At 41.7% G+C, this 17,045-nt stretch overlaps 1 protein-coding gene across 3 annotated transcripts; it reads left to right on the top strand.

Moving 5' to 3' along the window:
• The first annotated feature begins 421 nt into the window (after positions 1 to 421).
• LOC117855322 (zinc finger CCCH domain-containing protein 44) lies at positions 422 to 16,979 on the top strand. Of its 3 annotated transcripts, XM_072293854.1 has the most exons (18): positions 423 to 907; positions 1,294 to 1,355; positions 2,493 to 2,686; positions 2,952 to 3,810; positions 4,089 to 4,210; positions 4,550 to 4,609; positions 5,646 to 5,696; positions 6,092 to 6,163; positions 7,561 to 7,717; positions 8,603 to 8,653; positions 9,439 to 9,495; positions 9,757 to 9,810; positions 11,711 to 11,767; positions 14,155 to 14,226; positions 14,768 to 14,824; positions 14,964 to 15,008; positions 15,237 to 15,304; positions 16,134 to 16,349. In XM_072293854.1, the coding sequence occupies exons 1-18, from the start codon at positions 807 to 809 to the stop codon at positions 16,200 to 16,202; spliced, it is 2,208 nt and encodes a 735-aa protein (XP_072149955.1). In that variant the 5' UTR covers positions 423 to 806; the 3' UTR covers positions 16,203 to 16,349. The 3 variants fall into 3 exon arrangements, with proteins under 3 accessions (XP_072149954.1, XP_072149955.1, XP_072149953.1); XM_072293852.1 differs by lacking the exon at positions 15,237 to 15,304 and having other exon boundaries at positions 424 to 907; positions 16,134 to 16,979; XM_072293853.1 differs by lacking the exons at positions 4,550 to 4,609; positions 15,237 to 15,304 and having other exon boundaries at positions 422 to 907; positions 16,134 to 16,979.
• The last annotated feature ends 66 nt before the right edge of the window (positions 16,980 to 17,045 follow it).

Genomic DNA, 17,045 nt, shown 5'->3' with positions numbered 1-17,045 from the left:
CTTGCACCGCTGCTACCCATCACTCGAGCTCCTTTACATGATGCACAGAGGATCTGGTACTAGAAGGGAGAATGATTGGTTGGATTTTTGTTTAGACTCTAGATAAAAAAGTTGTATTGTGAAGGATGATTTCTTGATACATACAATATCCTAGACTATGGAAACTAGGTTGGTTACTCCTATTGGTACTGCCCGTATGGAGGGAGTATCTCCCGTCTGTTCCACGCACAGGCGATCGGAGAGCGAATGCAAAAAATAAAAGTTAAAATATGACCCAACTACCACCAAGCTCAATATATATTTTTTTGACACGAGCGACAGCTAATAAACAATGTTCCACGGTTTCAACTGGTTGCATCAAACTGGCAACTCGGCAAGCCTCTCTCGCATGGGCAGCGAACATAGGGGCCCACGCGTCAGCCCCTCCTACCGTTCCACAGACCGGCAAAGGAGAGTGAGAGGAGGAGGCGCCGCAAGCGTGCAAAAAGGTTCAGTGCCACGCGTCAGTGACCCGACGCCCGACGGCGTGCCCGGCGCTCTGCCCACCCCCCGGCGCGACGCGAGACTCCGGCCGTTTCACCTGCCCGCCCACTGTTCAGAATTCAGGCCAGTTTGCAAACCCTCGCTGTTCCAGACCACCCACCCATCCGCCGCCGCCATTTTCGGGGGCCCCGAATCCTCCGCACGCCGGCCGTCGTCCTCCGCGGAGTGGTGCGGCTCCGGGCGGGGATCGCGGAGGTTTTTGAGGGGTTTAACTCCGGGGCTCCGGGCCCCGGTTCCCGTCGCGCGCCGGTGGGGAGGAGGCGATGGGTAGGCGGAGGAAGAGGCAGGATAAGGAGGAGATGGCGGAGGAATGCTGTTTCGCTTGTAAGGACGGCGGCGACGACCTCCGCGTCTGCGATTACAAGTAAGTCTCCCTCGTCTTGTATACGCGCGATTCCGCCGCCGCCGCTCCGATGGTTGGTTGAGTAGACGATGAACATGCGAGATTTTTTCGGGGTTTTCGTTTTTGGCGTCGATTGGTTGGCTCGTTTGGTGTAGAAAAAAGGCTATGATTTTGTCACAGTTGAGCATTGATGGGTTGCGGATTGTCGTGCCGTTGGTTTGTTACGGCGTGTTTCGATGGCTGTGCGCGATGCTGCTCGCCTGTTCGGTAGATTTTGATGCCACAATTTTGCATGGTGGATGCACCTGCCAATGCCTTTGTTGGCTTGGGGAACAGTCTGGGTTACTTCTCAATTCAAACGTTGCCGACAGGTCGGCCAGCTAATTTTGCCTCCTGATTATTTCCAGGAACTGCCTCAAGGCGTACCACCCAAAGTGTATTTGGAACGATGATGAACAGTTCATTTGCGGTGAGCTTATATTCTGTCCCTTTTGGTGTTCTACCATGAATGCATGAGTTCTATGTGATTTCAACCAATAGTTTTGATTAGTGTTTTCTTATTCCGGAGATGATGAACATGACCTTGCATCCTAAATTTTGTCGTGGCTTTATCTACCTGTAATGTTTCCTTTCAGGGAAAAAGTGTTTTTTCTTTAATTAATTGTTGGGACCAGTTATTATACACTAATCTTTATAGTGTTTTGATAATGCACCACCATGCTTGACTACTATGAAATTGCCATTCAATAGTTTTGATTGGTACTCCCTCGTTCCAAATTGTAGGTCGTTTTGTCTTTTCTAGGTTCATAAATATTATTATGCATCTAGACATACACTATATCTAAGTGCATAGCAAAAACTATGCACCTAGAAAAGCCAAAACGACCTACAATTTGGAACGGAGGGAGTATTCTTTTCTCGAGAGGGGCATGGGCTGGTATGGTGGGCTGTTGGAAGAAAAAATAGTACCCCTTCCAGCCACTAACACTTAATGTTTGGACAACGTTATGATCCTAAGGAAACCTAGCTTCAACCGCTATTTTCTATTGGAATATATTTATAAAATCCATAACTTTTGTGTTATGAAAGTGTTTTGCAAGGAAAATACTGTATCCATATGTTTTTGGTATTTCTAATATATATATATATATATATATATATATATATATTGATGTCAAAGCTTAAAAATTTTGACCGGAAGCCTGTCACATTTTGTATTTGTGACTAAAGGGGGTACCACATTGGATACACATATCATTCTGGCCACTCGTTTTCACTTGCTCATTCCTTGGTTATGGCCACCTATCCTAAAGTATAAATCGCCTTATGAAATTATCATTGTTCCTTTTTGGATATCGTTTTATTCTCTTTACACAACGGAGCTGCTGGACACCTAAAATTTCAGTTGTTCGCCATTTTGCCTAGCTACCTGTTCCAGCATCATGCAGCATGGAACAGAAATATAACCAGGACTTCAATTCTACCAATAAACTTGAAACATTAATTATCCTAGACCTATCTTTATGAAATGCCTGTTTTAACCTCTGTACTCTGGTAATCTAATCTAATGGCATTTATTTGTGGGCCTAATTTTGAATTTTTACAGATTGGCACAAATGCCTCAACTGCAGAGGAAGTTCTGATTATCAGTGCCTGTGCTGTCCGGTATACTCGGTTTGCAATGCTTGCATTGGAAAAGTGGAATTTGTGCAACTTAAGAAGCAAAATAAAGGATTCTGCAGCATGTGCTTGAACCAGGCTATCTTGATCGAGAAGAATGCTGATGCTGATCCTGATGCGGTAACTGCATGCATATACCCAACTATCTTTTGAATCACAATATTGTGTTTATCAGTCAATTCTGGAAAAAAAATTGTTGCCTACTATAAAGCTCTTCACCATATTATATCTATTTTTTAGTTCTTCCCCTGCATAATTTTTGTTGGATTTCTTTTTAGAAAGCATGCCAAGGTAGTTTAGATTATTTAGAAACCTAATTTGATCTCTCGAATTTGCACTTGTTTTGTCCTTGTCTTTTCTGACAACAGTTCATGTGCATCTCCAGGCAAAGACAGATCACGAAGATGCACAGATTGGCAAAATTTTGTTTAAAGACTACTGGGAAGTAATTAAAGATAGAGAACGTTTGTCATTGGTTGACCTGGAAGAAGCTAGTGCTCTTCTGAATATAAGGCTTAACTGTAAAGGAGGAGTGAATTCAGAGAAATCTCCAGATGATTATCACAAATCAGATGGAAATATATTGCCTGACAATGATACCAATGACCAAACAATTCCTTCTGACTCTAAGCGCAAGCAAAATAAAGTGAACACATCACTGAAAAACAAATCAAATAAGAAAACATATGTTGGCTGGGCTTCGGAAGAGCTAATTGAATTCTTGTCAAGTTTTGGCAAGGACACAGCAAAACCTCTTGATGAACCCGAAATTGTTGGAGTTGTCAAGGGATACATTAAACAGAAGAATCTGTACCAGGATGATAAGAAACTTTGTTTCTTTTGTGATGATAAGTTGCAACCTCTGTTTACAAGGAGAAAAGTGAGGTGCAAAATGATCCGTAGGTTCTTGGCAGTCCATCTAACTTCAAATGCTGTTTCAGATGATGAAATATCTGATGGTTCTGAAGATGATGATACCCCAGTTATGAAAAAGAAACCTCGGAATAGTCTGGAGCCGAAGATTGCTAAAAGGGTTTCAGAACGAAGCAAGAGATGTTTTGCCTCCCTTGTTCAGAATAACATCAATCTAATCTATCTGAGAAGAACTTTAGTTGTTAGTCTTTTGAGTCAGCCAGACACATTTGAACAGAAAGTTGTTGGCTGTTTTGTTAGATTCAAGATTCCCTTCAGTATGGACTGCTATAAAAATTCTCCAAATGCATTCATGCTTGGACGAGTAGCAGGTAAAGATCAATTGGAAGCGTTCGTTCTTATCTTTGATGGTCTAGTTCATTTGTTGAGCATGTACAGAATGTTGTTAGCAGTATGGTGTAAAGTCAAATCACATTTTCTTACATCCTTTCCCCCTTTGTTTATCAGTATATGAAGTGCTCTTTTGCTTTTGAAGTGGGTCGCGGGGTCCAAATTGATTCATACTTTGTACACGAGGCCTAACACTTTCGATTCTATACTTCAGAAAGGAAACAACTTTCTCACCTGCTCTTGAATAAATTCATAACAGGCATCAAGAAGTCTTCAAAAGAATACAAGATAAATGACACATATACAAATGTTCTCTTATGTGTTACCGGTTTGTGGAATGATGTCAATATCTCTGAGCTCTCAGATGAGGACTTTGTAGAGGTATGATTTTTATAATCCAGTAGTGTTAATGCTATTGTGTTACCAAAGCTTCTCGGGGCGCAATAGTAGAATGATGAACTCCTGGGGTCACCTGTAACCAGCCTGGGTTCGAAACCGAGTTGCTCTTCTTTAAGACGAAATCAGAGGGCGTTTATCCCTCTGGTTGATTTTTTTGGTTGTATGTTAGCTTATGGGAAATTAAATTAGATGCCAAATCTATTTTAAAGTAGACTAGAGTAGTTTATGCAACATTGGTTCGCCAATTCATTAAATAGCTTTATTTGTTTGCCTGAATAAAAAAATTGGTGTAATAATTATGCCTTCTTTCCTTGGTAACAGGATGAATGCAATGATCTTATTTCTTTAGTTAAGAAAGGACTCCTGGAGAGGGCTACCATTGTAAGATCACATTCTGAAAGCTTTGTTTTTAAATGCAATGCCTAACCATGTGATACTGGATGGAGCAGACTTACCATGCTATAAAATAAATGATTTCATTCTTTTAACTTTCACATTCATTGCTCTTGCGATGGGAACATTTTGTATCCGAATGTGTTTTATGTATCTGTCCATCCATTGCGAATCAATATTATGGCTCACTCATGCTATCATATTCACATTGTGATTACTAACACAAATCTGCGACCTTATCTTTGTGCCAAAAAAAACCCACCAATTCCTCTAGCATATTTCAATACAAGTAGATCAGGTGGATCTACGCTCCTTGTGCTCTATATGTGTTTTAATTTGATCTAGCCTTTTTTTTTCCTTTAGTTGCTCTTCCCACTGGATGTTTAGAACAATGGCAAATACTGAGCTAGGAGGATGAACAGACCAGATTGTTTAATTGCTAGAAAGGAAATTACTAGTCCAAAGAGATGAAGGACCACAGTGTTACTTTCTGTAGGTTATGCTAGCTGGAGTTCGCATCGATTAAATAGAAGGATGGAAAACGTTGAGTGTTGCATGAGTGTTATTTTGTTTGTGCCGGGTCATGTCATGGACGGTCTATATTCTTTACTTGTTGATTGTAGACCATTGATGTGTTTCCTCTACTCCCTTTGGCCATAATAAGTTTGTTCTTTGGACACCGGCCACCTTGTGAGTGCAGCTTGGACCACTATTGCACAACCTTATAAAATTAATGTTTAAGAAAGTTTCCAAGACACTAAAAATACTATTTCCAATACGGCCAAAGATAATATATTGACAATATAAACTTCAAACAGCTTGCCTGCAGTTCTCTTGGGGACACTATGAGCAAGGAGAAATTGTCTTACGGCCATATAAGCCAGCTTGTTTACCTAAGTCTTCACCTATTAATTTCTGTTAGCTGGAAATACTTAAAGATCGTTGGATCACCTGTTTTACTTGGGTTTCTAATGTGCATATGCTAAGCTCCTTTGTAGATTTTTGAGTTTGCTCTTTTTGGCAGGCTGAGTTTGAGGAGAAGGTGGCAACGGTACATAGAGACATAGTAAATCATGTAAGTGCACCTGGGAGTTCAGTGAATACCGCACTGGTTTGGTACTTCATGCTTGTATATGCTGGAAGGAAATTGTATGCAGATTGATAAATTAGAAAATCTTAACAAGTAACTGGTTATCCGAATCAACTAAACAGTACTTGACACTCTTACTAGAGGACATAATGCACCATATAGCATTTAAACTTGTACACGAATAATTTATATCACTGCTGTCTTTTGCTTTGAAACTTGAATTATCTGTCCACCATACCCTAATTTTTAAGTCTGAAAGCAAAGTTCCAGAAAATTCTCATACCAGATACAGCACTTCATTTATCCTACTATTGTAGTAATATATTCTTTATTTCCATTTGTTTGTCTTATGTGTTATTGATCAAATTGCCATTTTTCAGTGGATTGAAAGAGAACTTGTGATACTGGAAAGATATATTGACAGAGCACATATGAAAGGGTGGCACGTAGAATATCCTTTCCAGACTAATGATCACCTTTTGATAAAGAGTAAAATGCATCGGGGGTCCATCAACTCGTAAGAGGGTGTCACTTAGGTCCACAAACTCTGAAAGTGCATTTTTGGGTCCATAAACTTTTTAAGTTGTGTCAAATAGGACCATACCCCTCCATGTGTGCTCCTATTGCTGACATGGCATCCTGATTGGGCATCTTCTCTCTTATCCCTCTCCATCCTCCTCCCTCCTCATGTTTCTAGATGGGCATTTTATCAAGCAGGTTGTGGGTGAGATGAGCTCCAATGGACTGCCTGTCAGATCAAGTGGTCCACGATGAGCCTGAGCACAGGTACCTTGAGCTCATCTATCGTGAAGGCCTGGCCAAGGCGAGTGCGCGCGTTGGCGTTGATGGGCAGGTACCCATGCGGCTGCAACTGTGGACGTGCGCCTGCGAAGCTCTCCGAGTCAACTCCCGCTTAGGCGCCCAACAGCGCACACCCACAGGCAAGCGCTCGCCACCGATGTTCTTGCAGTTGTCAATGATGTCCGCAGCTACGTTGCAGTTGCCGGAAGAGCTCGCCGTTCTGCGTAGGTTCTTGTCGTCGTCCCTGCTCTCCCTCACGATGTCCAGTACCAGCTTGCACGCACCTGCCGGAGTGCAGGCCGCATCTCACGTACTTGCTCCCAAAGCACGTCCTCGAGATCACGTTGGCTGAATAGGTCCTGATGTCGTCATCAATCTTGAGCCCCAAGCTGCTGCCTCCACTATTGCTAATAATCTTGTCCTCCTATGATCCCACCAGCGCTGTTGCCGAACATAGCTTCGACAGTTCCTGGCTGGAGCTTCACCTCTCCATGGCGTCTCCAGCTCCACCAGCCGCCTGGAGTCTGTAGTTGTTGTAGGCGAGCAATTCGCCACGCGGAAGCTCCTCTCCACGGGCTTCTTCCACTCGTGCGTGAGCAGGCCATTTGGCCATAGGACCGAGTGGCAGAGCAAATGCAGGCAGCCCCTGCTCATCCGTCGGAGTTCACATTGCCCACAACCTGCTCGATGAAATGCCCCAACTAGAAACCATGGGAGAGAGGAGGATGGAGAGGGATGAGAGAGGAGATGCCCAGTCAGCATGCCATGTCAGTGTTAGAAGCATATGTGGAGGGGTATGGACCTATGTGACAACTTAAAAAGTTCATGGACCCAGAAATGCACTTTCAAAGTTTGTGGACCTAAGTGACACCCCCTTACAAGTTGATGGACCTCCGATGCATTTTACTCTTTGATAAATTTCTACTGTTTCATTTTTTATGTCATTTTACTTTTCTATTTCACTGTCAGTACTTTAGTAGTTCATTTTGTTAGTACCATTGAAGAAACTTCCCGCAGGGTTTCTTCCTTGACTCGTTATTTTCTTACAATGGAGGAATTACTGCAACGAAAAAAGCTGCTTAGTACACCAGCTGAAAGACAGCGTCGACTTGAAGAGATTCCAGAAATTGTTCCAGATACAGAATATGAAGAAAAGGAAACTAAACTGGAAGTTGCAACAAGTAACTCTTCTCAAGAGAATAGAGGTGCCAATACTTGAAATTTTGGTTTCTTAAAACACCTTTTCCTTCTTTTGGATTCTACATTCATAATTGTCCCAAATACCTAAGTTGTTACATACTCGATCTAACATCTTGTTGTGGAAAACCTAGTTTAGACAAAATAGAGCTACATTATTTTGCCAGTGCATCATTTTACAAAGATAATAAAAAGTCTGATCAAATAGCACCATGTAACAGTTCGTACCAAACGACTTGTCTGGATAAAGCACAACATATTATACAAGCTGTGTAGTACGACTGCATCCACCTACACCCATCTAGCATGCAATCTTTTATTATCTGCATCCACATCCATCCAGAGTTGGAGTGCAGGAGTTCAGTCCACCTGCAGCCCTTTCTTTATGTAGCGCGAGCGCGCTACTGAATTCTCTGCTGCACCATGATTTCAACACCATTGAATCTGCCTTTGATCCTAACTATCATTCCACCACTGTTTACAAATTTTAAACTTCAACATGTTAATAGCCATGCTCGTTAAAGTGTTACATATTTAGGTTCACAATTTACAATAGATGGAATAGCCTCATGAAGACATCTTTTTACTACATACTAATTCTTCTGTTGTCAAAGATCTGTTGAGGTGGTGGATACGTGATACAGGATGTACTTCTACTATGTCCAAAGTAGTTCCATACAGATTACATTCCAAAAGTTGTGGGCTTTTTGAGAGAAAACTTTTGAGTTATTATATAACCACTTGTGTGAATCTTTACAGCGTGGTGGGTTTGTTTGATCGCAGTGCTTGTGTGTGCTTGGCCACTTCCTTATAATTATATATAAAAAAAGAAATCCACAGGAATTGCATAATCTTTTACGCTAATTAGAGGTAAACTTTGGATCCTTGTGCAGGTAAAAGAAGAGGCAGAGTTTGTTTCATAGACGTGGAAGAAACTTCTAAAGGTTTGTTCATATTGCGTATGCCGAAGTTTTTTCTTCAATATTTAGTGCTTTAAAAAACTGAGTAAGCTGTGTGTGCGGTGGTATGTATGCCTGCAAAGACAGGTGAGGTCTGAGGTGTTCACCCTAGAAGCTGACAACTTTTACCTGGTGAACCCAGATAACAATGTTTTAAGCTTTTCCGTATTGAATACATTGAGTCCTGTATTATTTAATTTGAAATATTAAAACTGATATTTAATTTGAAATCATCTAAATGGTCAATGTAAAGCCATTTTCAGAAATATTACTGACGCTTCAGTTTACTGTGCTGTGATTTGATTCATTTAGATTTCGTACTTATTTAATGTTCACTTATCAATAATGTTATGTTTTGCTTCATTTTGACATTTTCATTGTTTATTGGATATGTTCCCTATTGAGTTTACTAAATACTTTTTAGAGCTATTTATATTATCTACGTGTATTAATAATTTTACTAAAAGCATCTATGTTATTTTATATCGAGAGAATACATTTATGTATTATGATTCACAATCCTTCATTGTGTCATATTCACTCTCCATCTTTGAGTTTTCCAATTAGTTGCCACTTATGGTTTGCTTTTGTATCTATGTGGTTAAAATTTTTACTTTGGCCGTGCACTCCCCACCCCAAAAGGTTCCAGCAGCATCTAGGGTGTTTCTCATGTTTGCGACTTCCTATTCTGAACTTTATTTAGTTACTAGATGAAACTGATGGTGAGTTCGTCTGATCTCTGTCCACCAACTTAACTTCCTTGTCTCCAGGAGCAGCACAGCAAGTAGCTAATCCTCTAAACGATCTTAAAGAGGAGCCACCGAAAGGTTCGTTTCAGTTCTGATGTCTTGAGTAGCTACTGTTTATAAAAGTTACTCTACCTGTTTTTCATTTGCATCATATTTTTTCACTTTGATAATCGTTATGCTCCTTGTTGTTCATTAATCTATTTAGTTTTATTCTCCACCTCCACCTTCTGTTTTTTTACATATTTGCTAATTGGACCTTAATTTTGAATTATATCGAACAAATTGTGGGTTCGCTTCTTTTACTACTTAATTTCTTAGATATTCTTATCTTGTCTCCAGGTGCAGCAGCGGATGCAGTTGAATGCTTAAAAGTCCTGGAGAAACCACCAGAAGGTTTGTTTTTAGTTGTTAACTTGTTATGGACAGAAAGGATGGGCTTAAGTATTGGAGGCATAGAAATAAGGACTTGAGTGTGCCTGGATCAGCAACTAAATGGATTCAGCTGAGCCTACGGATGGCTGAGATATGCATGTTACTATTTATAGTAGAGTTGAATTAGTATATCTGTTCCCTTGTCTACTTCAGAGTCATGTTTATTAATTTAGCTAGCATTGTACGACGCCTCTTATATAACCGTAGGCTGTAGATAAGTCTGTTTATCAAGGAAGCAATAATACAGTAATGAGCTCTGCCCAACTAAATCAGTTTGATCAGAACTTCTTCGCACGGGAGAAGTTTGGTGATTAGAGTTGTGATAACTCTTATCCCTTCCTGCTGGTTTCTTCTACATACTATAATATTAGTACGCTATCATGATGTTTCTGTATATAGTAACTAGGAGAAACATTGTTTGTAATTGTTTTTTATTGGTTTGCTTTTTTTTAAAAAAAATATTAAGTTGCACTCATGTTTTATTCACACTGGTGTGTTGAGCATACTTTTATGTTGACCATATCTTAGATTTTGCATCGCGTCTAGTAATTTCTATTCTGCGCTTCTACTTTTCTTTTCACAGGAAAAGTGGTTATATACCATGGGGAGTTAACCAGTCTAGGTTTACCATCAAAATTTATATACCGTGCAAAGCTGCATCTGTGTTGTAGCTTGCCTTTCGCTAAACCCTAGATTTTTGTCGCTTCCCATTTTTTATCGGGGTAAGGCAACAGTAGTGAGATATGAGCTTTACACCAGTAGTTCTTGTAGTTGAACTGAAACCGTATCATGATCGAGTGTGAGGGGTTGGCCCGGAAGAGCAGAGCAATCACGCAACTGCCTCTCGAAATCAGCACCTGGTGCTGAGTCTGGCAACAGCATCATGGTTCAATTGAAAGGGAGCTACTTGCTCTGCATACCGAGCCTGTTGCCTCATCCCACTCAGGCTGCTGCACTGTTTACTTTCGGAATTGGAGCCCCCAGTTACATTTCGGATGATATTGCATTCGCCATTTTACACAGCAATATACACAATAGAAACACAACAAAAAGAGCGTGAGCCACCATTACACCATGCTACTTCATCAACTTGCATATTTGCAGCACAAAGTTTCTCAGCTTATTGCCCTTGAATTAATTGGTTCTGACCGTAATTTAGGTGCTGGTTTCGTTGAAGCTGCATGAATTGCTGTACTGTTTTGGAGCAGAGTCCGACACTGGCTGTTGTCTGCTAGACGGCCGTTTATAGAAGTGTCGGGCATAGACTTCGGTGGCATGTTTGTCACTATTAGTGGGCCAGCCAACCTTGCCAATGATGATGTTCAAGTCGTGGATGCTCAACTGCCTAGATGTTGATTTTGGCTTCAAACAAGTTGGCTGCAAGTAGGCAAGTGGTGATAGCTTTTAGTCGGGAAGGGGATTATGTGGGATGTAAGGCTTCGCAAAGAAAAAAAAAAGAATGTGAGATCTAAGGATTGGGCCAGGGCAGGGGTGTTCAAACCAGTTTTGCACAACCTGCACAAACCGGATTGCGGGGAAAATAAACTAATTGTGAACACTATGCAGTTTACATTCCCCCCAATCTGGTTTGGGCTGGTTTGTGCCAGTCCAGTTTGAACAGCCCTAGGCCAGGGGCGTTTCAGCCTAGATGGCAGGAGGTATAAATTAGATGGAATGTTAAATTACCAAACATGGGCATTTTTTTACGCTATATAAATGAATTGGCATCTTTTGGTGGTTGAAACCTAAACTGGTGGACTTTCTACAATATATAGCTAACTTTCCTTTTCTGAACCACATTGAATGGTGGATTTGTCTGCTCTATCTAATATTTGGACCTGCTTAAACTGCTTCTTTCCAGGTGCAGGAGATCAAGTAACTGATTCATTGATCGTTCTGAATGAAGAATCATCAGAAGGTTGGTTTCGGTTATCAGTTATGATGTTTCGGGTTGCTGATGTTTAGGAAAATGATTCTACCCTTTCTTTTGTCTACCTTACGCACTTAAAGCTGACAGGTTCTCATAAAAAAAGGGGAAATAATTTAAGTGGGGTGGACCCCAAGTAACAATGTTCCGACCCTTTCGTGTTGAATGCTTCAACTCTTGAATTATCCATGATATTTCCTTATAAAAATACATTTGAACGAGCATCTGGGAATTATTTTCCAAAAACTTACTGATACTTTGGTTTAGTTGGCATTTGACATACTTTGGTTGGGTTGTAAATTGATCTACTATCATTGTTAACTTTGAATTTAAGTTAGCATTGACGTTATCCCTTTTGTTGTTGCTTATTCTGTTTCATTCATCGGATATTATTGGCATGAATTGGTGTTGCTCGTTATAAGTATCATAAATTGGTGTATACACGTTCATTTCTATTAAAGTTCAGTGTTAGCACCGCAAACACGTTTTTAATTCAAAAGTTGTTCTAAAATTAGAGTAGCCAAGTATTTTAGAAGCAGCCGTAACTAAGTATGGCATGAGTTTTTCTGTAATTTTCTGAATATAAAGATCTTGTCCTTATTCAATTCACTAAATACCTTTTTCTGATAACTCATATATTTTACTCAATAAGGAAAGAGTACATAGATTGGGGCTGATTGCCCTTGATTACAAGAAAGTTTGTTGCTTGGCTACTGGAAAGGAGTCACTAGCTAAATACTGTAGACTCAAGATTGTTGATCCTTGAAGTGCCTGCTGCAACTCAGAACTACTGAAATAGCAAGATGAACTTAGAGATTGCACACAGACATCGCAGTCATCTTCGTCGGGGACCCGCTTGTCATTGGCAAAGGAGGAGTCTGACGATCGACTGCAACAAGAACATCCATCTAGGACCTCGCTCGTGCTCACTGCTTGACCTGCCGCCAATCCCTCCGGTTGCCTCCACGGATTTGGCAGTTGAATTGTGGAAACAATGAGCCATGTATCTCGTATATGCTTCACCGTGCTGTAGCTATAGCAAACATGCGATCCATGCTGTCTTGAAGACAGTCAGTGCTCAACCCGAACAACAGGATCAACATGACTAGTTCTGTGTTGGATGATGCAGTTCATAGCTACAAAAAAAAAAGTTACCTTGGTCTGGATCATGGATAACTTGTTGAGCCTCACAAAAGTTGCCGACGGCGAGACCACAGCGACAGCGGAGGGGGCAGCAAGGGCAATGCCCACTCAGCGGAGGTGCCTCTCAGTCATGGACGGCCAGGAGCAGCACAGGACCATCGCTGAGTGGAGATTCGCCGGCATATCCAGCTTGAGCCACTCGGTGCGCTGGAGGGACATGAGCAGCGCGATAACGACCAAGAAGGTGCTGAGAACAAAGGTTATCTCCTGTGGCTTGTGGCGCACTCGCCAAGTTGTGGTAACGAAGCTGTAGCCGGACTACCGTAACGGAGGGGCGCACGCAACCCCCCAACCCTGTGTGCCTGATCAAGGAACGGTAGCATGGAATGGGTTGAGCAGCTAGATCCATGACAGGGTGGATGGATCCAATCTGTGGACAGGCTCCTGCTCCTCCACTGATTCCAGCAGGCTCAATCTTCCCATGTCCGGCAGCTATGGCTTCTCTGTCAGCAGCATCAAGAAGACTGGCGACCGCAGCAGCTCTAGTGGCCAGGAAGACAAGGGAGGAACAGCCCATCCTGAGCAACTAAAACCTACTACTATGTGCTAATATGCTACTAGATGAGAGGGCCCCTCACCCTGACGCAGATGAATGCATACAAAATTAAATTAGATCAATTAATGTATTATGAGTTATGAGCCGTTTTATACTACCTCCGGTCACAAGTACAAGTAGTTTTAGGTTTGTCTAGTCAAATTCGTGTAGCTTTGGCCATCAACAACATAAGGTTGATATGACTACATTCACCACGAAAAGTAATTTCATAATATATACCATGCTGATGTACTAAACTGCTTATATTTTGATCGGGGGAAGTAATCCTCTAATGTGCCACGGGGTGGGTCTTCCCTTTCTTTCTTTTTTTAACTTCCCTTCTGAGTTTCCATCCACGGAGTACTCTGATTTCGGTGTGATTAAAGCATTTAAACATTTATTTTGGCCATGCTTTGCACTTAAAAGTTTGATTGTATTTTAGAAATTTCCTTCCTGATCACTCTGACAATGATCCTGCATGTTTGAGAGGGAAAAGAAACAATTTTGCAGTCTGCATCTCTAGCCTTTTCCCATTAGCTTCTACATGCAATTATGAACTGAGTATTAGACGAAAGTGAAACTAACGGCGATTTGCCTTATCACTCTTATGGTAAGACCTGCTTGCCTGGCTTGTTTGCAGGTGACACACATCAAGTAGTTGATTCTTTGAATGTTGTTCATAATGGGGAACCACAAATCGAAAGGACTGAAGGTTCTGTTCTATGCTATGCCCCCCCCCCCCCCCCTTCCTCATTTTCATTAATTTTACTATCTGGTACTCACCTTTTTCCTTTAAAACAGTTGCTATTCTGAACTTTTACTACCAGATGGAACTAATGGGTCGATCTCTTTCCACTTTATGCTAAGGGTTTGGTTGCGATTGCTATGCTGCGCAGTTGAATCAACTTAGCGAAATCATGACTAATTGTAGTAAGATTATGCTGTTAAAGCTCCATAAAAGATGCTATGAACTAAATACTGCATCCAAAGTTAGAAATAAATGAGTGCTTTTACAAAGACGTCATAACATCAATCGGGGCCAAGGCCCTGCTTACCTTGCTTTCCTACAGATGCAGAGACCTATTAACTGATTCTTTAAGATGCCCTGCTAAGTGCTGCTTTTCGTCTAATAATTTACTATCCCACACCTCTACTTTTTATTTCGAACTACAGCTCCAGCATTAGGTGGAACTATTTATGGAGCTGCTTGCTCTCCATCTAATACTAAGGCCTGCTTATGTGCTTGTCTCCAGGTGCTACGGAGCAAATACCTGATTCTTTGAACCTTCTTAACAAAGAATCGTCAGAAGGTTTGTTTCAGTTATGATGTTTTGGGTAATTAATGTTCGGTAAAATTACTCTACCTGTTTTCCTTTGTTTACCTTATAACTTCCCTGATGTAACTAACTGCTATCTATGGGCTATTTTGTTGATTTTGTCTGCTATCAGTGGCATCCAAGCAAGGTGATGCTACTCGTGAAGCTCCTTCTGAAGGTACTGTATCATGATTCTTTTACCTCCCCATTACTCATCTTCCAGGGGATCCTCTTATGGTATCAAAAATCTAGGTTTGGGGGGGGGGGGTGATAATGTTCCTAGGAAATTGAACGTTTAACCATCAAATCATTATTCAAAAAACATCAAAACCATTTTTCTGATATATTGATCCTATACATTCAGTACTGCTAGTTTTGGATCTTATGTATTCATTTATCCACGCAGCTCCTGAAGCCTGCTTCAGTGGTGCTATTCTTGATCTGCACTGCATTCTCAAATGCACGATACTCAAGGTTTGCAACTCAAGCCCTTGGCTAATGTAGTGCGATGATAGACCCTTAAAAAGAGCTGATGGAGGCTTCTTATGTTGCATATTTGGCTCCCGTTTCTCAATGTTTCGAGTTTGGTCATATTGGTTAAAGCGTTAAGTAGAATTTAGGTGACTGGGCATTGTGAAAGCAAACAGTTTTTGTTTTTGCTAAAAGCCAATATTTAAAAGCTTTAAAGATTAAGAAACTAGGTGGATAGGCGCGCTATGCTGCCCCGCCCCTATTTGTATTTTTTATGGGTCATGTCAAAAACTGATAACATCAAATATTAGTGGGATGTAATTTGTATAGATAATAAAAAGTAACAAAAATATAGGTAGCTAAATCATAGAATTTGCACCGCTCGATCTACATAGTTCCATCAATAGCCAATTTCACTTCTGCCATTTGGAGGAACATATATTCCCTAGGTTCTCTAAAAAGATAAAAAAAAAAGGGATAATTGAAGGTATACATTCATCAAGTGCTTTGTAAACCTAAGCCCCTAGAATGGCTCCAAATCTAGGCTTTTGTATAAGGTATAGGTTAGCTGCATGTTTAGTGTTTGCTACCCCCCCCCCCCCCCCCCCCCCCAACAACAACAACAACACCCAACACACACACACAAATGTTTACATCCTAGGTCAGCCCCTGATCTGATTGTGCTGGTCTTGATCATACCCTGCTGCAGCTGTTCATTAACTGTTTGCTGTGAAGAGATTGCACTATGGCATGCTATTCTCAATTCTGTCATTAACTTTCTACCAGTTTCCTCTTTTTCTCCAACCACAATTAATTTTGCAAGTTATTGCAGATGATAGCCCAACTCAAGCCATTGATGTTGACCGAGAGGAAAGTGACCACTCCCGGCAAGTTGTCATGACAAAGGATAAAGAAGTAGAAGTCATCAATCTAGACAGTGACGAAGATGAGGATCTTCCCACGGTGCAACATAAGCCAGAAGGCAACACGGTGCATGCTCCAAGGGCCATGAATGGTGGCAACATTCTCATAGAGTGGTCCGAGTCAGCCTCGCCTGCAACCTTACATGCTCAGAGAGGCATGAATGGGGATGTTCTCCTTGAACAGTGCAAGTCAGCACCTGCAACCATGAACGGTGTTCTTCAGCCGGAGCTGCGCCAGCCAGCACCTGCAACCATGAACGGGGTTCTTCCCCCCGAGCAGTGCGAGCCAGCACCTGCAGCCATGAACGGGGTTCTTCACCCGGAGCAGTGCGAGCCAGTGCCTGCAGCCAAGAACGCGGTGTCACCTCGCGAGCCCCTGTGGCATTACGTGGATCCTCAGGGAGACCCCCGAGGGCCGTTTGCGCTGGTGCGCCTGTCTTTCTGGAAACAGAGCGGCTTCTTCAACGAGGACTTCCGAGTGTGGATGACGGGGCAGAACGCCGAGCAGGGTATCTTGCTTACAGATGCCTTCAAGATGCATCTGTAGCCTGCTCACTCTCCCTCGAGACTCTGGACATGTAACATCTCTTTTGCTCATTCTCCGGTGCCTTTAATTTTGTTACGCCCTGCTATAATTCAGTCGGGCATATCCGGATGTAAATGTTCGTTCTGGGTTGGATGTGCAGCTCGTAGCGTTCATAGGCCAGTCGAGAAAACGAGAAAGGTTAAACAGTTTAGTTCTGAGTTGCCTCCCATATTCGGATTTGATGCTTAAAGCCATGTCGTTCTCCCAACTTGCAACGCCGGTGGGCTATACGGCG

This window comes from Setaria viridis, chromosome 5, assembly GCF_005286985.2.
Source record: "Setaria viridis chromosome 5, Setaria_viridis_v4.0, whole genome shotgun sequence".
In the NCBI taxonomy this organism is placed as follows: Eukaryota; Viridiplantae; Streptophyta; class Magnoliopsida; order Poales; family Poaceae; genus Setaria; species Setaria viridis.
This window is presented reverse-complemented; position numbering and strand designations above follow the sequence as displayed.

Bases quoted from the DNA above. Each gene is read 5' to 3' on its own strand.
- LOC117855322 (XM_072293852.1), top strand. From the start codon at position 807: ATGGGTAGGCGGAGGAAGAGGCAGGATAAGGAGGAGATGGCGGAGGAA. The intron at 908-1,293 runs GTAAGTCTCCCT...GATTATTTCCAG, and splicing joins CTCCGCGTCTGCGATTACAA to GAACTGCCTCAAGGCGTACC. The intron at 7,718-8,602 runs GTGCCAATACTT...ATCCTTGTGCAG, and splicing joins CTCTTCTCAAGAGAATAGAG to GTAAAAGAAGAGGCAGAGTT.